This window comes from Haemaphysalis longicornis, unplaced genomic scaffold (genome assembly GCF_048455015.1).
Source record: "Haemaphysalis longicornis isolate Haplotype H1 unplaced genomic scaffold, Haemaphysalis longicornis Haplotype H1 scaffold_2, whole genome shotgun sequence".
Classification (NCBI taxonomy): Eukaryota; Metazoa; Arthropoda; class Arachnida; order Ixodida; family Ixodidae; genus Haemaphysalis; species Haemaphysalis longicornis.
This window is the reverse complement of record NW_027526295.1, coordinates 38,106,278-38,127,307: the sequence shown is the minus strand read 5'-3', so window position 1 is coordinate 38,127,307 and position 21,030 is coordinate 38,106,278. Positions and strand designations below refer to the sequence as shown.

The 21,030-nt window shown below is 44.9% G+C and overlaps 1 protein-coding gene across 1 annotated transcript in view; it reads right to left on the bottom strand.

Annotated features, from left to right (window-relative positions):
• Positions 1-9,321: 9,321 nt before the first annotated feature.
• The window catches only part of LOC144167063 (uncharacterized), a 50,038-nt gene continuing 38,329 nt past the window's right edge, over positions 9,322-21,030 (bottom strand). Inside the window, exons 3-5 of the mRNA XM_077696454.1 lie at positions 14,988-15,055; positions 13,471-13,557; positions 9,322-9,546 (exon numbers count right to left, since the gene is read on the bottom strand). Coding sequence (XP_077552580.1) covers positions 9,362-9,546; positions 13,471-13,557; positions 14,988-15,055 — 340 coding nt within the window. The 3' untranslated portion in view covers positions 9,322-9,361. The remainder of the gene's footprint in view (positions 9,547-13,470; positions 13,558-14,987; positions 15,056-21,030) is intronic.

The window sequence follows — 21,030 nt, the reverse complement described above, 5'->3', positions numbered from 1 at the left end:
GTCGTGTGCGGAACCGCTGATGCTCCTGCATGGTGACAACCGAGCAACATTCGCTGCCGTTACCGCCGTCATCCGTGCCGAAGTTCGACGAGTAATAACTCCCGTGGTACAAACCAGGGTTGAGCGCCCTGTACCAACACACGCGGATGTACTCATTCCAGCGACTACGGACGAAGAACCCAAATGCACAGGTGTGTTCCGCACGCCGGTTGGGTCCCTCCCCGGATTCCACCTGTAATAACGCAGCCACTCAGACGCACCTTCAACGCGGCCCCGTAGTAAGATCCAAAACGTCTCGAGCACAAAGTGACTGTGTGGCGCACGCCCGGCCATCGTTCTCTCTGCTGCAATTGCGGGGAAGCCGGTCGCGGGATCCATCACGGCCCTGCCGCCGGATGGGACTTTGTGGATTAACGCCCGATCCGAATGGACCGCGCTACGGGGAACGACAACGACAAATCGAGGATTATCTTTCCACCAACAAGCTGTCGCCCGATTCTCCCGTAACTCATCAGCCAAGATTCTCTTCACCCCGCAGGTACTCGTCACCTAACTGTAACGTCTCCCCTCGACCAACCGGGAGCAGGTCTCCGAGCCTGCGCCGGTTAAACTGAGATCAGCGACCTCCGGGGGTGAGGCCGCTGTGAAGCATTCTCGAAAGTCTGCACCGACAAAACACCCGCACGACATTGGATTCAAATGCCTTTTGAAGAAAACGAACTGATTTTGCCCGATAGTCCCGTTCTGGTCGAAAATCCCAGTGGTAACTGCTCTCGTCGATACAGGCGCCTATTATTCGATTATAACCTGGCAACTCGCAGACAAGCAGCGCAGTCACAACGCCCTTGTTTGGGCCCCAATTAAGCACAGCTGCTTGCCACCTAGCCACCTTGTTTTTTCAACTGGAGTCTTTACTGCCCCAATCAGAATTAGAGATGCCGCCTTACGTGGTTCTTCTGTTGGGCTGCGGGAACGGTGAAAACCGCTAATACTTGGTTTGGACTTTATTCGAGAATACGGAGCTGATATGAACTTACGGGAGCTGCTTGTTACATTTTCGACCCCTCGTCCGGTCAACGATGCGATGGACTTTACGTCAAGACCTGCGTTGCGTATGTGCGGCGACAGCGTTGCCCTACGTCCTCCAGCTACCAAGTTGGTTACTATCGAGAATTGCTATCACCTTTCAGTTCCGGTAATGCCGAACACAGCATTTCACCCGAGAAATATGTGTAGCGCGAGGCCTTGTTGACGTCAGCAACGGGAAAATGGCAACACTTATAACGAACTTAATGATAGAAATCAGCATTTATCGGACCGTACAGGACAGGAGTCGCTGTATAGAAGCAATAAATGATTAGAACACGCCACAAAACTTAACATTGGCCTCTGCACAGAATGAAGCAGGAAAATGTATGCGAGGTGGCGGAAACCCTAGCAACACGCCATCGCAACAGCAAGAGCTTCTTGGCGTTATCAATTTCATTACTTTCTATTGCGCTCTGCCATTCTAAGTGCGGTAAACAACAAATACTAAACATAGTATCATTAGTGGCGAAGACAAACGACGTATTCGGAAGCGCTTTAATCGAGTTTGGAATCTATTCGACGTCCACTGAAATAAATGCTCAGGATGAGGTCCTACCATCGTTGACAAATCTGTGGGCATCACCATCCGCGGCCATAAAAATGCAGACAGCAAAACCGTATGGTTTGCTACAACCGGTCTACCCCCAAAGGTACCGCTTCAGCATGTCGGCGTGAATCTGCTGGGGCCTTTTCCTTTGTCGTCCTCGGGCAACAGACGGAGTGTGGTTGCGAAAGATTATTCGACATGGTACGGCGAAAGAAACGCTCTTGCCCTGAGCAGAGTTGCTGAATTTGCAAAGTTCCTCATTGAGAGCATCGTACTTCGCCATGGTGCGCCAGCACTAGTAATCCCTAAGAGAGGAGCCGCGTTCACTGCGCCACTTTTTTAAAATCTTAACACTCAGCCGTACGATTCACCGCCGTACAATTCACCGCCTGATACCGTTAGTGTGGGCGCGCCCACGCACTCATCCAAAGTGTTCTTTCTTATTTGATAAGCTTCAATAAACTCCCTCTCGCCCTTTGTGGTTTCCCTGACATTTATTTTTGTTTTGTCAGAGAGGGGCATTCATCCACAATGTCGGCAATGGGCAATGGGTTGTCCTACTCTCTCCTCATGTACTTCTCCACAAGGCTGGGTTTCACCGTTTTTCAAAGTATGTACCAACATGCCCAACGTCAAACTCTTCTCCGGGATTTTGTGAGGATCTCTACCACACTTCACTCTACGACACTTTGGTGTCGTCTACTGTGTCACTTTGTTGCTTGCGGAAACCAGCTTATCTGCCCCCGTGCTGCAGCGGCTGATCTTCCTAAGATACGAATAAAGCCACGGCCACCTCCACTCCCTCATTCATTCAGAGTTCACTACAGTGAAAAAAAAATTATCCGGTAACGGAACAACCCGGAGGTATGTAACGGAACAACGCGGAGGTACCACTTTCCGTATTTTTGAAAACGGACAGGATCAGGATTAAGGAAGATTTGTATTACATATTCTTTGACTTTTATCATGGATTGTTTGTTCAAAATAAAATGTAAGGTGTTTGTTTTCTGCTGACAAAAATTGTGTAACTGGGGATTTTGCAGAAAGCACCCCTTCTGTCCAAACAATGATTCCGTCACCCAAATGTAAGGTGTGCCTTCTCTGGCAGTAATTCCGTAACTGGTATGTATGAATCGTGGTTGTGCAGCGGCTTGAGAGACCAGGTGTCGAAAACATACAGGCGTTTTTTTTAACCCATTATATTTGATCATGCACGTTCAGCATATCTATGCACGCAGACAAAGCCTGCAGCGCTGGCTGCAGATGTTTCTGACACGAGTTGGGTTGAACAGTACATATATCCAATTTAGTTGTTTTGAACTGAGCCCACTGTCTCGTTCCGTCACATCACCTAAAAAAGCGACAGAAGAAAAAACACAAAAGAAATCAGCCACTCAACACATATTGATATTTAAAACTAAATTTATTTGTGTTACAACTTTTTCTGCTCCTATAATTCCAGACAGAAAAGATAGTGTAATGGACCTCGAGTTACTCCGGCTGCCAAGCCGTCGAGAGAGAGCGGAGACTGCACGTCTGATGAGAAAGAGGGCTTTAATGGAACTCGCTGAGGGTGCAGCGCGTGCGCGTGCCACCGCTTCGTTGTCAGACGAAACTGACGGTGATGCAGCGTCGTCTGCTAAAGCACAGAAGAGAAAAACGTTCCAACACTCTCCCCCGCTGACCGTTGACGCAGGTGCAGAGCGGATGTAATTGTTGCTTGAGTGAATATGGCTCGACTGAAAACTTCGGCCGACGAAGCATCGTCGAATGTTTTGTATTTTTTACTAGTTGTCGGCCATTGGTATCCAGCACCTCTTGCGAACTCCGGTCAGGATATCTCGTACTCCCCCATGGAGGCCCTGGGCGTGGACGTGCAGAACCAAGAGGGGCGTTCGGTTCTTTCTTGGTTCTTTTTTCCAGGTGCACTGCAGCCATTGCGTCACACCTTCTCACAAGGCTGGCATATTTTCGTAGTGTTTCGTTTAGCTGTGGCGCCGCATGGTCGAAACGGCAAAGCTGTCCTCTAGGAGAAGGCTTGGTTTCCACGCGAAAACGTCTTGTCCCTCATTCGTTGGTTTGCATGGTTTTTTAAAGTGTGTCATCACCTGTTTGGTGTCCGAGATTCGCTCGTCATTGTATTTTACGATGCTTGCAAAGTCTGAGCAGCATTTCAGAGCTTTAGTTTCCTCGTTGGCTTCCACGCACGATCGCAGAACGATAGCGTTGGCACAATGCGTGGCATTTTCTCCTAATGGCAGCGGGCCTTGAACTGTCCAGCCTAGGAAGGTTTCCACTGCTTTAAACGTCAGCGGCATTGCCCTAGCGTTTCCTGTTACAAACTCCCAGTGATGGTCCGCCCCAATCAGGATCGATATTTTGCTTTCGCCGAATCGCTGTGATGTGAGGGCATGCGTGTCCAAGTGTATTTCCCTGATCGTCGTGATAACTTTGTCGTCCGGTACGCGAATGTGCTCGTTGCATATTGTGTCGATTTCGAGCACCTCAATCTGTACGGGCCTCTCTGTGTTTCCGCTAGCTAAGGACAGACGTACTTGCGGTCGAAGTTTGGAGGAGGACGGTGGGTCCAGTAGAGGCCACGTTGCTGCTGCGGGGGGCGTCTGCCACGCATATGGTGGTTGCATGAATTCGAACACACTTGCTGCAGAGCAGTCGACCTCGGGAATCCTTGGACAAGTGGCCTTTCTTCAGACATCGGAACCATCGACGTTCCCTGGTGAGCAGCTGTTTCATTCGTGTGAGGTTCCATTAATCGAAGTCGCAGACCTCTGAACGATGCTTTTTCGACTGGCAGAACAGGCACCGCTGAGTGTTGTGCGCTGAAGGGTGTAGAATTGACAGGCTGTGTACGTCACAGTGTTACTGCTTCCTAGGTGGCTGTTCTGGGGTCACAGCGACGTCTGAGGTCCTTACACCTGTCTGGTGCTCTACAGCTTCTCGACACTGAACGTGATGGTCGATGAACTGGAGAAGCTGCTGAAGCTCTTGTTCAGGCTGTGCCGTCTGGTTCGGTCCGCCCCTTATTACTTGCGGTGGTTGCCGTTGTTGAAGTGAAGGCGTCGGTGGGCTGAAGCGCTCGTGAAATTTCAGAACCATGTCACATGGCAGTACTCTGAAAAGCATCTGCCGTAACATTAGGCAGTAATTAGCGGGACTAGTGCCAAAAGCCTTCAGACTTCATACATTCACATGTGCCTGATCGTAGAGACGTCGAAATTGCTGTGTGTTGCTAGACGACAAAACCAGTTTCAGGTCCTGAAGGCTTCTGAGATGACCTTAGACAATGACTCTTTCATGTCCGAAGCGCTTCTACAGGATGTCAACTGCGTCCTTGTAGCACTCCAAGCGGTCCTGAAGCACAGGAATGGCTGACGTGGCTGCTCCAGTCACGAGGGTGTTAAAAGAGTTGAATTTGTCCGCAGTGCTCAATTCGCTGTTGTTGTGCCCAGCCGATGCAAACTGCATCCAGAAACGCTGCCAGTTCTTCCAGTTCCCGTCAAACTTGAATAAATCAAGCTGAGGCAGCTTAGACTTCCTCGTGGCGGGAGTCGGGCAGCTCAGCGGTCGTGTGGGTAGTCTGGATGCAAGGGCGTTCTGCAGCTCGAAACTCAGGGTCACTGTCCTGTTCCCGACCAGCGTTCGACGTCTCATTATTCAGCAGGTCGTCGGGCGTCTCGTTAAAAATTCAGTCGCCGATCTTCCTTATCTGCTGGTGGAGCGCTTCATTCATTCAAGCAGAAAGCTCACTTCGGACGCCGAAAGTCCAGGTGGCCCTCGCAACGCTGCTTCCGCTCGATAATTACGCCGTCCAGATAAGAGCGGAGGCTCTGGTGATGTCGGAGTAGCCGTTCTATGGCGGCAAGTTGGCGGCCGGGGATTCTTGGGCGAAGATCGCCAGCGTCGCGTCGGTTCAAAGGGCTTGCGCGTCTCCAGGCGTCCATGAGGTAGGCATTGTCGCGAGATCCCGGGTTTCCGGCACCATAAATTGGACCTCGATGTCTTTCGGCTGCAAGCCGTGGAGAGAGAGCGGAGGGCGCACGTCTGATGAAAATGAGGGCTTTAATAGAACTCGCTGCGGTTGTAGCCCGTGCGCGTGCCACGCTTCGTCGTCAGACGAAACTGACGATGATGCAGCGTCGTCTGCTACAGCGAAGAAGAGGACAAAGTTCCAACAAGGAGCGAAGGAAGAAAAGCTGCAGTAGACAGGTATACAAGGCCGCAACCCCGTTTCTATCTCAAGAGCACCGTCGACAGAAAGCGAACACAGTTACAACAAAGACAACAAAAAAAAACCAAGAAAGAGCTTCCAGTAATACATTTATTTGCATCACACGTAATTCACAGTATCTTCAACAGGTGCACAAATTAAGCAAACAAAAAGCGAAACAAGACTGGAAAAAAGTCTAACGACACATTTTCCTACACATGGGACGTAGTTGATGCTTCGAACATGTGTACACATTAAAATAACCACACTCAAACTCATATAAATGAGAAGCCGGTGAATTCAGTAACCACTCTTTCGCAGTATTCAAACGGGTGGTAGAGACGAGCCAATGTTATTTAACCCTTAAAGGGCAGTTTTTTTTACGGAAGTGAGCCAATTCCGCATATGGTTTATAATAATGTTTCTACTTTAAATGGGGCATGAAGGCAGAATGCAAGTTTTGGTTCGTCTGAATGCCTCGTTAGAATCACATTGACTTTTAATACAAACATCCCTCACGTAAGCTATAAAAGTAGGGAAAAAAAGGTTATGCGACCCACAATCCCCTTTCTCGCAAGAGAACGTATGATCTATTTGGGCAGCCGGACGATTAGCTGACGCCTCTAAAAGCAAAGACAAGTTAGGCTAGGCTTATAGCCTTGCAGAATGAGCTATTACACTTAAATTACATGCGTATCATTTTTGTCGCACGAAGAATGGTGGAGATAAACAACGGAAGTTACAAAACAATGCTGTCTGCGCTCGCTCTGTTTTTGAGTGGACTGGCACCTGGTTTGTTTTTGTTGCGGTTGACACTAATCATTTCGTAACCATTGGGTAGGCTAGACATACAAATTCACGTAAGACAATGTCGCCTATTCCTATTGGTAAGTGTCATGGTAGACAACCCCAAAGCGCCGGACTGCACTGTGCAGCTGTAACAAGCATACTTCCCCGCAGTGGATGCTGCTGATTTTAAGTCGCCATGAGCAGGTCTTGCCATGTTAGGTGAGACGTTGCTGGGAGATAGGCTGGCTCCCTCGGAGTATATATGATTCGGAAATTAAAAAAAAAGTCCGAAACATTGTACGATGACTAGCTTATATGTACCATCATGCTTACGTGAACTGTTATACTCTCACTGAACGGTCTTTTATTTGCTTGAAAGATGAAACAAACGCCACGTAATAACCATAACGATAATTTTATTTGCACAATAACATGGATTCCGAGAGGAAAACACGGCGAAGTAGAAAGGAATTCCCACACATAGGTGCGTAAAACTCGAGTGCGGGTGTGTGCGAAACTTCCATCGATGGATGTTCTTTCGATCATTGAAACCCTTAATTCGGAGTTTTTCGAAGATAAATAAAACTTCTATTCGCTAGATAAGCAACCGGTTTTAAAGAGAAGCTCAACGGAGCTTGACGGTATTGTCAAGGGGAGGCGGTGAAATATGTTCAGAAGGGGCGGAAGAGACAGGACAATAAAGAATAACTTACGCTGAACTAGCCCTGGACATCAACGGATTTGCGTTACCACACACAAATGAAGATATACAGATCTAGCGCATACGCGCACAAGGGTGAATCAATCAGGGGGGAAAAATGGACAAAGCAATCAGGCGGAAGTGATTCATTTTTAAAGGAAGAAGGAAGAGAAATGGACTGGGCATATAATTGAGCTCTCGTGGGAGCGCACCTGAATTCAGACCAGTCTGGCGGTCGGAATAGAGTGCAAACAGGGTAAAATAGAGAAAAGTAAAGTTTGAAAACTTATAAAACACTACAAAAAAGTAGTTCTACTGTAGTCGATACCATCACACACAACACACCTGGTGTTCTGCTGGCTGTCGTCATGCTGTGTCCGGGAGGTGAGAACCCTCGACGGGATCTGTGAAGCTTAGGGGCGAGCTGCTGCGGTTCCAACCAGGAAGACTGACGGGCACTGGGAGCGGCTGGTGGCGGTATACGGCCCACACCAGCAGAGCGTAAGCCGGTCGACATACAAGTCCAGCGCGGCAGCCCATCGGGCAACGTGCCGCCGAAATAAAGTCCCTCCTATTTGGAGAAGCTGGAAAAAACGCGTCCGCGCAACTCTGAAGTGACGACGGAATTCCCCTGACGCATCCGCAAAACCTTCCTCCGAGCGTATGAAGCACGCGCCAATCTACGCGCTACCTGTCTAAGTTTCGGGGAATTCAACACTGCATCTTGCGCGTTAACATGGCACAAAAGCTGGGTACCTAACACAGAAAAAACTTCACACAACGTTTTGAAAATCGGAAGTTATACATGCGCCTGCATGCGCATACGCGCGTTCACTGCAGCGGTGGCTGACATGATAAAATTCGTAGGTTCACAGGTGAATACTAATTACTGCCGCCAACTTTAGCAGGGAAGAAGAGAGCGGGCAACGCATTATTGGCGGAATCATGGCTGCACGCGGGTTTTGTGAGTCAGTAGTATTAACTGTATGGGTTTAGCTCGGTCTAATATACGTGCTGGCCTGGCAGCTTTTCCTCTAGAGTCAGCATTATTAACTCTGTGGCATCCATCTATTACACGTTTGCGGAGTTCGGTTTTACCGCGTTCGCTCTACTGGCACGCCATCTGTTGCGACTCTTGAGACTTAGCACTAGAGCCTCAAGCGGGAGGTCTGGGCGGTAACCTCGTTTTGATATCATCGTTAAAACATTTCTTTCGATTGGTTGTCGTATTTATCGAAAGATTGATCATAAAGGTACTTTAATTTAAAGAAACACTGCAAAAAGCGAGTTATGTATTGACATTCTTCCTCAAGTAACCCTAACATTACCTTTCTGATAAAGACTGTTTGCAGATATGCAGCATATTTAATGACTTAAAATATTGGTTCTATTTCACCTATGTAAACGTGACCCCAATAATTGATTTTACCATTTGGTTGTATGGCTGCGGTGACGGACCAAAAGACAGACAGACAGACTGGCAGAAAATTGTTTGCGTTTGCCTAGCCCTGGAAAGACTATTGTCCGTAAAAACTCCAGTTGTATCACGTTTGGTCCACCTAATTAACTTGGAAGAGCGCTGAACCGTAAATACCAACAAAGGTGTTTTTTACAGGTGCGTCGATTGAGAGAAACCAACCCGAGTTTCGCTGCTACTTCCTCAGAGCTTTGAGAGTGCGAAGATTTATTATGTGAATTTAACACTGCGCTTTAGCTTTCTTTGTAAAAAATGTTCTCTGCATTTTTTCTCTGCGTGCGTACTGTTTTTCCTTAGCCCATGCTGACACAATGTTCCATTACGAAACCAATCGTCTTTGTACCCGAATAAACCTTAGCCCACGGGGAAATAAATAAATAAATAAATAAATAAATAAATAAATAAATAAATAAATAAATAAATAAATAAATAAAACGACCCATCAATCCGTATCAAACTTAAGGAAAATATTTTTATTTTCCCTAGGCGGCCTGTACAAATAAACATAAAAACAACCGCTGCTATAGGACTTCAAACCCAACTGGGTGCAGAGACGTCATTCTTCGGGTCGGCGTCTCCAGTTGCATTTTTTAAGTCAGTCTGGCACATCTCTTCGCTGTAGTCGCGATATCCTTCACCGCAGGCAACACGAAATGCATCCATGCAGGGCTTAGGAATGTGGTCCGCCAGCGCCTTGATCACCCACAGTATGCACACTGAAAACGACACCAAATATGTAATGACGTTCCAGAATGCACTAAAGGTATAAAAACATTCTCGGGCACGTTTTTCTCTGCATCAAGGAGAAAGAAATACGCACTGCTAATACCTTCAGTGGTTGTATTTATGACTGACCATGACGAAGAAGGGACTTTAAAATCAAAACGACGATGTTCCTGATAATGCTTGAAGCATTGCCTGCTCTAAGCTACACAGTAATGCGACCCCTTTAAATGAGCAGACTGCTGCGCTGGTAGTAACTTCAACCCGCGGGCCCAGCGACGTCGTTAGCTGGATGGAATGAAGGGATTGAAAATCACATCTTGTGCAACGCAGCATTGAACAGTGGCCCGTCTTTCTTCACATGCCATTTTACGAAACGCGGGCCTTTCGACAGAAATAAGATTTACCGGGGAGTCTGTGACACCTTCTATTAAACACTGTGCTGTTTTTCAACAACGTGACGCTAACCATATGCAACACCCTTGGCGAATGGTGTTTAGGCTGACTGTGAAGTTAATAAACAAAACAATAAATAAATTATTGTTCGCTCTATGCACATAAATATCAGGCAAGGCCAAGCAGGCATGGGGTGGCGGGAGGGGGTAGTTGGGTTGAATAAGCTAACTATATTGCATCAGGTGGATGATATACGAGTGGAGAAACCATCCAAATCTAGAACTGGTGAAAAAACTACGCATGAAGCATCAGACCAACGGCGGTTTGTTTTCGTTTATGTCCGCTTATCTCTGAACGCTCACGGAGGCTCTAACAAAATTACACCATCTTCCCACGTGGGAACCCTGAGGGGATGCTAAGCCGCGGAGTAGTGGCGTGTTAATTGGTTGTTAGAGTAAAGACACGGGTAGTAGCGTATTAAATGTTTACGACATAAGGTTTACGACAATAATTGAATAATTAATTTACGACAATTATTAAATAAAGGTTTACGACAATCCGTACCGAACACACGGTCGTTTTTAATTGCGTAGCATTCTTTGACGAGTACCCCCACAGAAAGGACAGTGTAACGGCCTTAATTTCCACCAAAAAGGTAGATATTTTTATTATATGACAAAATAAGCTGCCGCGGGAACCGGTACGCATGTGGTCGTAGGTTCGCACACTCCCCGACATAAAATTGAGACCCGGACAGCGCAACGACTTAGGAAGTTGTTTCATGCGAACAACCGTTTTGTTGGCGAGGCTGAGCAACCTAAATTAGCCCTCCGAAGTCCCCAAAATATTGAAGCAGCAACCCATATTTTATGAATTGTTTTTTTATTGCCGATAGTCCTATTCACACTAGGCTGCACCCGACACAATATTCGCAGTATCCATGCGTTGGTGTTTCATAGTAAACGCCCCCCACAAAATAAAACTTGAAGGACCGGGCATAAACTATTCCTCTAAATCCTATTTGGCCTTACCCCCTTTCTATTTTAGTTGCCAGCTATGATGTAACCTTATATACGTGAAGAAGGAACTCTGCAACCAACATTTTTTTTTCTTGGGTCAAATGTGAGGAGGTAGAGGGGATAAGTAATTGTAACTCCTCCATTGAGCTTTTCACCGCAAACTCTTCACAGCTACCGACTAATGCTTACTACGCATCATCTGCAAACTGTAGGTCTACTCCAATTTAAACCTAGTTATGATTGCTGCTCATACGTCCTTGATCTTATCCTATATTACAGGGAAGCCGCAACGTAGGTGACTATCGACACACACGTAATAAATGAAGCACGTGTTTACTGTCCTTCCATCTAGTTGGGCTTGCGACAACATTCAATTGCTCAAATGGGCAGAAAGCTGCGGACAATTTCGGGAGAGGGAAAGTGGTTAAGCTCCTTTCTTTAGGAAATTACGTTGTGATTCTTTGCGAATATGAGTCGACTGTCTACAACGTCGCTTTAAATACGTTTGTTTTTGATTCAGCTAGATGAAACGGATTGTTTAAGATACGTTCAGCTAAATCACGACTACTGTTTTTTTCCCACGCAAGGCTGTGCATGAGTGAGAATAAAACATATTGAAGTTGCAGAATCACAATAAAGAGGCTTGTGGTAGCTAACAATACAGGAGCATTAAAAGAGATATCCTAGGTTGCCTTTTTGCAGCAAAGCTGTTAAGCACTAAAAGAAAATTTCACTTTTTTACAGCATGCATAGGGCCTCATGCACATCGGCATGCGTAATAAATACTGTCTGCGGAGCAGCAGCTCGGAGTTGCAAAAAAAGAGGAGCAAGAGCCACCGGTGTTAATTGAGATGCCTTCAACTATCCCTTGGAGATAAAGAATGGATTTCACACACAGCGCGCCCCCTTCCGCCGTTGACCAACCGATGTGGCTCAATGGCTACCGGTGTTGTGCTGCTGAGCCGAAGGAAGCGCGTTCGATTCCCGGCCGTGGGTGCCGCTTTTCTAATGAAGGAGAAAAGCCAAAATGCCCATGTGTTCGAGATTTTGGCGCACGGTAAAGATCCGAGGTGGTCAAAATTATTCCGCAGCGCTCCACTACGGCGCGCCTAACCGCCTGTTCAGCGTCGGCTCGTTAATCCTCATAAATATCCTTCCGTTTTTCACCGTAGGAGGAAAGTTTATGTCTCTAAATAACTTGAGCAAAACAAATGTTCGCAACTCCATAAGTAGTCAAATAGTCCGCGTGGATAGGAAATTACCGTGCATTTGTTTTCACAAACCTCTTACAATCTTCATTTTAGTTTACCATAATGATAACGCAAGGTTTGAAGAAGCAAACCGACTTTTTTTCCTAGTGTGGTTTGTGTCTAGCGCTTCATTTGTCCGTCAGTATTCGTTGCGGGCTGTATACCCCTTTTGCAGCTCGCTGTTTCCAGTGATATACTGACTTCAATTCGCAAGCAAGAACTCTTTGTACCAGCTGCTCTGTGATGCAATGCGAGCCCACGCTCCTGTGCACAACGACCAGTGTGCACTGGCGTTTGCATCGGTAGGCGCCTTTTACGACCGGAAAATAATTTATGTGCCATAAATTCACCACTGTCTTTATCAGCCCCTGTTATTTGACAGGCCATGCAGCTTGTCACGTTTAAAAACAAAACACAAAAAAATGACGAACACCAAACGAGATTCGTGCACCCTCGATAACAAGTTGTGTCCTTGTGCGCACAATACAACAGCACCATTGAATTGGTGATGTAAGAAACCCTTTCAGTCGTGAAATACTGAGGCGGCAGTAAGAACACAAGACGGAGTGACAACAGGAAGGAAGCTGCAAATATCCAGTACACAGTGAACGCAAACAATTGTGCTCCCAATCAATCTAGCCCCAGGAACGCAAATATTGCGAGCATTGCCTGCGAACGAGAGAAGCTCGAAGTTTCACCTAAGCGCGAAATTGGAAAAGAAAGTCTCTGAAATGTTTTCTTCGTAGTTTATAACTTTTTTTGCAGCCGGATATAAACAAATAACGCTGTGCGTTTTTTTTTTTTTTTGAATTCGCCAATTTTGTCCTCTGCGTATATTCCGCTTAAAACAAGATGATTTCCACGAATAGCTTGGGTGTATGCATTGTGAAGGACTTTTATGTTTTAAATGTAATGTATGCACCGCCATATGCGCTCGTACATTTCGCCTCTGATTCGTTTATGCGCAGGGGCACTGTGTGTTGTTATACTGGCCATTTATAGCACTGCTTTATGTGGTTTTCTATTTAGACTGCTAATTATCTGTAATCAGCACCCCTGGTCAATGTGGTCAGAACGGGACGCCAATTTAGGACAGAGTGCCCCATATTCTCCAGCGATTAAAACGCAACGCTCCCTTGAAGTTGCCCATTTTGAGCAACAGAAACTAATGCTACACAGTCTAGCCTTGTGTGAACGCGCGGATGGTAACGTGAATGTTTTATCGCGTGCAGGTAGATGAAAATGTACTCACTGTTGTCCTGATAGTAGGGAGCTACGGTCACCAAGCACGTTCGGTAGTCGCTGAAGCTAGCGTATCCAGTAAAGTTGTGGCAGGCATCTGAAAAGCAATGTAAAGCAAAATTATCAAAAGTAACTGAAAGATCACACAATACCGATGTTGCAATTTGAAAACCCCAAAAGCCGGCGCTCGGCTTCCCGGTGTTAGCGTACACAGATCGAATATTGCCACTCGGCCTCCATAACAGCTTCATCGAATCTATGGAAGGCCACACAAATAACTAGCCCCAGGGACAACACCCTACCAGGCGCACCGACACCTGCTCCTTAGGCTTGGCTGACATGTCGCGCGGACTCCCGATATCCCCAATGAATACCTACTGCTCTACGCGCCACATCCGCGTCAATTTTCTTCCAATTGATTTGGGCCACCAAACAATATTGGACGCCGACGGCAATGGAAGCTCCTCTCGTCTCAAAGAAGCAACAACGACTCAACTATTTCTTACACGAACGCCGTTTGCTCCCACCCACAACGGGCATACGTAGATTTCATAGTGCGCACAAAGGCCACCACCCTGCTTACTTCCAGCCAGCCAGCTGCATCAGCCAACACGGCGCAAAACACCGCATAGCCCCTCACCATAATTTATGATGAGACTGACTGTCATGAAGCCTGCTGTCGCTACGCCAAAGTCAGAATTTCCAACGTGGTGCTGCAGATTCTGTTTAAACGCTCTACACTTCCCCTCACACGCATTGTGTAGACACCCAGCCACACCACTTTCCGTTGGAACGAAGTGGCTCCTGCCGTGGCCCGCACGTTCCAACATAGTGCTAGCAGGGGAGATGGCGCACATCTCGACCACAATCGACCTCTTCTCTCCTTTGTACACCAACGTATACGGTGTTACGCCAGACAGCCTCCCGCTCACCTACCTTTCTTACCACCCTTCACACCGAGCTTCCGACTCAGGCATCTAGCCGAGAAGACTTAAAACTCACACCTACCACGTCCACATCACCCACCAACACATCTACCCACCTTATATGCACCCAACTGCCCCTACAACGACTCTCGTAAGTGTCCCAACACCTTTTCCTGCTATGTTCACTCAACCCCCACCATCTCCCCTCCTTGTGCCTCACCAACCTGTTCCCCTAATGTTGTTCGTGAATTGATATCTCTAATACCAGGAATGCCTTTTCTACTTGGCGAAAACGTGGGCAATGGCCCTCCGTTAGCCGAACTAGGACGGCCACCAAAAACTGCTGATTCTTCCTGTCTCCCTTCCCTCTTCCTGCTTTCTAAAGCAATGTTTTTACAACATCAACAAAGTTCCAGATGCAGGTTTACAGCGCGCAAACAAATAAATAGTGATTCTGAATCCACTGTTGTTATCTATGAGAACCCCTTCGGTAAATAAACTAAACGCTAATAGTATATTAACACTGACATGTAAAATTACATAATCCTGCAACATGTGTGATTGCATTTTGTCAATATCTGACAAAAAACATGCTACTTACCACCGTCTATGTAGTACCATGCTGTGTCCAAACTGCTACCGTACTGTATTTCATACTCCGAAGTTCTTCTGCGTTAAACATAGATATAACGATCACGTTTTCGTGCAGCAGCAGGTCTGGTTGGACTAATATCTGAACGCCCTTTTCCTTGTATTTGTGATTACCGATATGAAATTAGCAACACTCGCTCAGCACATAAACTGAGCTGTTTCCAGTAGGAAATTTTGATTAATGCATGACGCCCTGTAGAAGACAGTAAACTAAGCTATGTTTGAAAACTGCATATACACACTTGGGGGAACGTAGCAGTCCCTAATAACGTAAGAAGAGCTGTGCGCTCGGGTTAAATCTTACCACAAGGCTTTAGGCAGATAAAGTCTGACATCTCAAATTTTCGCTCAACCCAATTACTCCTCTCAATTTTTACAGAAATCTTTCAATCCACCATATTGCGCTAATTTCTGGAATAAGCGACCATAGCACGGTAATCAGTGAAATAGGATTAGAGTACAGAATAGAGCTTTTTACACCCGTTTAGCCAAAAAGGGTGTAGCAGAAGTGGAGAAATGGTGTTGGGTGGGCTTTACACCCTTTTAATTCATTCTCATCCACCATTTTCTTAAAAAAGCGTGTTGATGAAGTTCAACACCCATGTTTTTCTTAGGGTGTAAAAAGCGTGTGGAAAAGGTGTTCGGCAGTTCATTGAATAATGCCATGCTTGAACTCATAATAGCACTGTAAAGAACAAGAGATCCCCTTATATAATTCTCTACTCGCAAAAAATTTTCACACACAAAAAAATGACTGCTTCTATGCAATGATCGTTCGTTTTCATATGGCTGCACCTCATGGCCCAAGTTTAGCTTTGGTAAGTGAAACACCAACTTGAACCCTCAAAATTAAAAGAGTATAGCCGTGTGGCAGAAAGGAGTGTTTACCGACTGCAACACGCTTGGTTTTCTGTAGGTTGTCGAAATGATGTGAAATAGGTGTTCAGTTGCAAAAAAACAGCTTTTGCCGACTTAACTTTCACCCAATTCAGTTTCACCCAGAACACTTTCACCCAATTCATGGTTCGTGGCAGTATTGACTGTTTGTGTTGAATGCTGTGCGCTCCGCTGATTCACATTGGTACGTGTAGCTGCTGCCCTGGCACTGCTGCCCTGGCCCTGACTCCTGGCTGGCCTTTTTTTAAGGTGTTGAGCAACCTTACACACTTTTGAGGTTGTTCACACGACACCCCTTAGTCATCCGAACACCTCTTTTTTGCCAAAGCACCTTTTTAACTTTTTGCTATAGGACAAGATTCTTACACCCTTATCGACCAAAAAAGGGTGCAAGAAAGTTCTGTGTGTGCGTAAAAGCGGTTAGCAGTGCAGGGAGACAAGTGTATAACAACGAAAAAAGTAATTTAAACGAGAATAATGATGATATGAGTGTCTATTTTAAAGTTTTTAAAGCTGAAGCCGAGACTAAGAACGCAACACATTTGCGGTAAATGGTGAGGGAAAATGATTTAAGCTACGTGAACGCTATATTCCGCCATGAGTACTGACGCCGAGACGCAATAAGGGTACGCCAAGGTTTTCTAGGGAACACCGCGGTCTTGCCCAGAAAATAGAAAATATTATCGCATTTTTAAACAACGGCACACTGCATTTAAGCTTGATAAGCTAAAGCCAGTAATGAATTAACTTGAGAAGCCAGTAATGAATTAACTTGTGGTGTAAAACTAGCACATGCCGTTTAACTTGGTAATGCGCGCCAATTAGATATCAACCAAAACAATGCAACAAATTCATTTATATAGTGTGAATAACACTACAGTAACACAGCTGTTTGGGTATAAATACTTGGGAGTATTTTTTTTGTATGCCCGATTTCACTCGGAATTGCAATGTGGATGACGTTGAAGCTCAGGCCTCAGAGCTTTTGGATTCCTTTACTGGAATGCTAAAAATACTCCTCAAGTTTGAAATGAGCTTTTATACAAATCAAACGTCAATACGCTTATGAATTATGCCTCCACGGATTGGGACAAATCGACCAGTAAAACATCTCTAAACTCGACCGAATACAAAACCAAGCCACCCGTTCAGCTTCCGCAAGCGACAAAAATGACCGATACATTGGAGTGGGAATTTCTAAAACGCCGCCGTTGGAATGTTCGCTCAAAATGCTTTCAGTCAATTTACCGTAAAGCCACCCACCTGCGACGTGAATAATACATGCTCGAACCTTATTATGAATCTTAACACTTAGAATAGAAGTTTATTGAGAATGCGCTTGTAAGAGTGATGTGTTTAAAAACTGTTTTTCCTCAAACCGCTATTCATTAAAACCACCATGCGAAATGTTTATCCCGGCAAGACATTTCAAACTCTGCCCGGGTGGCAGTGACCACAAATAAAATGAATAATCGATTTATTCGCTGTTGCGGACAATAGTTGTCACTTGGTGTCACTCTTCAAGCATGCCCAGAAATTTTCAGCGTACGTATCCATTCCCCACTCCGACAGTATTTTATGTTCACCTTATTGACCACTTAATTCAGTTCTAAAGTAATATAAACGCCTGCATGACGCACAAAACATTATCATTCCAAGACACTCAAACAGCCCAGTTACTATATCAGGCAATTTCTATTTCGCTACAATGAATTCGTTAGTTTCTGATTTTGCCGCTCGTGTTTATCAAGTGTAAAAGTGTTATTTTTTCCGGCTGGAATTTTATTTTTCTAAATTTGAAGGGAAGCCAGGAAAAATCAAAATTCGAGTTTTAACACCGTGAACAGTCTTTCAACACTTTTGTCGATTTTATTTGTTTAAGCATTACGGCTGTTTTAATTAAAGGATTATTTCTTGACGGCACAGTTATTCCTCCGCAAATGACACTAAATATTATCTGTAGTAAAGAAAGGTGGATATTTTTTAGTTTGCTGTTAGAATACATTAGCTGTGGAATTACTATATGCCTCTACACTTGAACATTTTTACAACGAGCACTGATATAGTGAATTATCGTCACTAGCGAAATAAATAAAAAATATGGTTGGTCACGCTTTATTTTAATGACACGTATTCTCTAACAACGAAAGTAAAACCGTGCTCTGCAAACAAACCCGGAACGACTGACCCACCATGGCTTGATTTTAGACGTATCATGCGTTACATAGAGGTGCGCTAAATTCATGGTGAAAATTTATAAACGGAACTGCACAAGCAGCAAATACGAGTGGGGCAAAGATTGTTTCGGCTAACAGTGCGGATGGAGGCTAAAACGGGTAATTTCGCAAGCCTAAGCCAAACCAACCGAAGTTGAAAGCATATATTGGTCACAAAGGAAAGAGATGATGATAATCGTTAACCTCGGAGTGTGTTTGAATAACCACAGGCCAAAATCGTTACCAGTGTGTTGGAAGAAACTGGACACTTTTAAACGTAGAATACATTAGCGATGGAATATAATATATACCTCTACATTTGAACCTTTTTATAACGAGCACAGATATAGTGAATTATCGTCACTAGCGAAATAAATAAAAACTATGGTTGGTCACGCTTTATTGCAATGACACGTATTCTCTAACAAAGAAACTAAAACTGTGGTGTGCAATATAACCCGGAACGACTGAACAACCATGGCTTGATTAGAGACGTAACATGTGTTACAGAGACGTTCGCAAAATTCGAGGTGAAGATCGATAAACGGAACGGCAGAAGCAGCAAATACGAGTGGGGCAAAGATTGTTTCTGCTAACAGTGCGGATGGAGAATGAAACGGGTAATTTTGCAAGCCTAAGTCACAGCAACCAAAGTTTAAAGCAAATATTGGGCACAAAGGAAAGGGACGATGACAATCGATAACCTCGGAGTGTGTTTGAATAACCACACGCCGAAATCGTTAACAGTAACTTGGTAGAAACTGGACACTTTTAAACGTATAATACATTAGCTATGGAATTATTATATACCTCTACACTTGAATCACGTTATAACTAGCGCTGATATAGTGAAATATCGTCAGCAGCGAAATAAATGAAAACTGTGGTTAGTCACGCTTTATTTCAATGACACTTATTCTCTAACAACGAAAATAAAACCGTCAGAGCCGCGCGCGATATCAGATATAACGAAGACATATTCTACCGCGAGTATTACAAGACACTTGTAAAGAAATCCACCGTCGTCAAAACTGCAGAAGTATAAAGTTAGTTTTGTTCGCGCACACTATGGAAAACGTCATCCTGCAGAGTGCTTTGAGTAGCCACCAGACGAAGATAACTTTTTTCATCAAATAAGTAAAATCGCAGACCTGTTTTGTCAAGTGAACTTTGCTATGTTTTTATGTAACCTTCCGGATCACTCATGTTCTGGTTTATTAAGGTTGAAATGCAACAAGGCATAAAGTATTTCTGCGGGAGCCACGTTTTCGATTTTTTAGAGGCGATTTTTACCTATTCTCTTAAAACGAATATTGAGAACAGCAAAATAATTTGCAGTTCCAATACTACGTTTTTATAAACAGGCTCGACTGTACTCGTGGTTCCTCGTAGACATAAATCGCATCGGTGGACGTGCAGCTAAAATGTTTAAAAACAAATCGCGGCTCTTTCTTCAATCTGAAAGCTGAAAATTCTTTGACTCTAGGTGTGCTTCTCCCAAATTGTCTCAATAAGTATGAAACGCGCTGAAGAATGCTGAAAGCGTGTTCTTTATGAATACACTTTGTCCGCTACTTGCTGAAAATGCTAGGAAATTTTGAAATACTCTTGCAGGTAAAAACGGATTCCAAATCACTAACTCATTACGATGGTGCTTCTATACGCCCTCGAGTCTTGTGTTAAGCTGAATTTTGTGTTTTTGAATTGTTTAGTGTCAGAGTTTACTTATTTGTATCGACATAAATACCATATTTAAGGCGCATAAAATCGACAACGAATGATACAGACAATTGCCAACATCTCAAAGTATACCAACCACGTACATGTGTACTCAAAATGAGTTCCTTTTATTCAGAGAAGCTCGTGTAAACAAGGTAACTAGTTGAGTTAAAAAATATGGGTAAACTTTGTGCCGATCAGGGGTCTATAATGTGTACTCCGGAATGCCTAACAAACCCGGAACCACTGAACAACCACGGGCTGAATATAGACGTAACATGTCTTACAGAGACGTGCGAAAATTACAGGCGAAATTTGATAAAGGGAACTGCACAAGCAGCAGCTACGAGTGGTGCAAAGATTATTCCTGCTAACAAAGCGGATGGAAGCTAAAACGGGTTATTTCGCAAGCCTAAGTCACAGCAATCGAAGTTGAAAGCAAATAGTGGTCACAAAAGAAAGGGATGATGATTTTATGAAGAAGACACATGCTACCACTGGACATCTGACGCCACAGAAGTCACGTCTTTACACTGCACAGAATCAACTTGCTGCCTGCTCCACGACGTTTGTTCCGCGAATTTGATATGTGCGCTTCATATGTAAATAGAAGCTCAGCCATCTACTTCAACCCCGTCCCCAAACCATGTCTGGTCTAAAAACTGAAACGTAAGTTCAACAATTCTACTACATTGATTTTGAATTTACCACATGATAAACAGTACTTAGGTGTTCTACAACACTTGGGCGCGGAGGCAAGTTGTGATCCAGGGATTGACTTGGCGCCTACATGGCAACGTCCCAAGCATTCCGACGGCAGCAATCTCCAGTTTAGAAACCACCGTCTCAACGCTCTCCCTACTGTCTCATGTTTCTTTTCTTCTCTCGCCTGCCCTTTTGGCACAGGAGAGCAAAATTTTGCCGACATGAAAGGTGTATTGCTGACACTAAACCATTGGCCTCGTCTCGAGCTGACGATTTGTACTTGGTCGTGTACACTGTAGGATTCTTTATATCAAAACATTACGGATATCGACTTCTTATGCGGAACATTTCGTAACAATAAAAACCTAGCCGATTATTTCGTAGCTTCCCTGTGAATGTCGTGTAAAAATGTCCGCCTGACCTCCTTTCAACGCAACTTGTTTCTCGCTCTTCGCT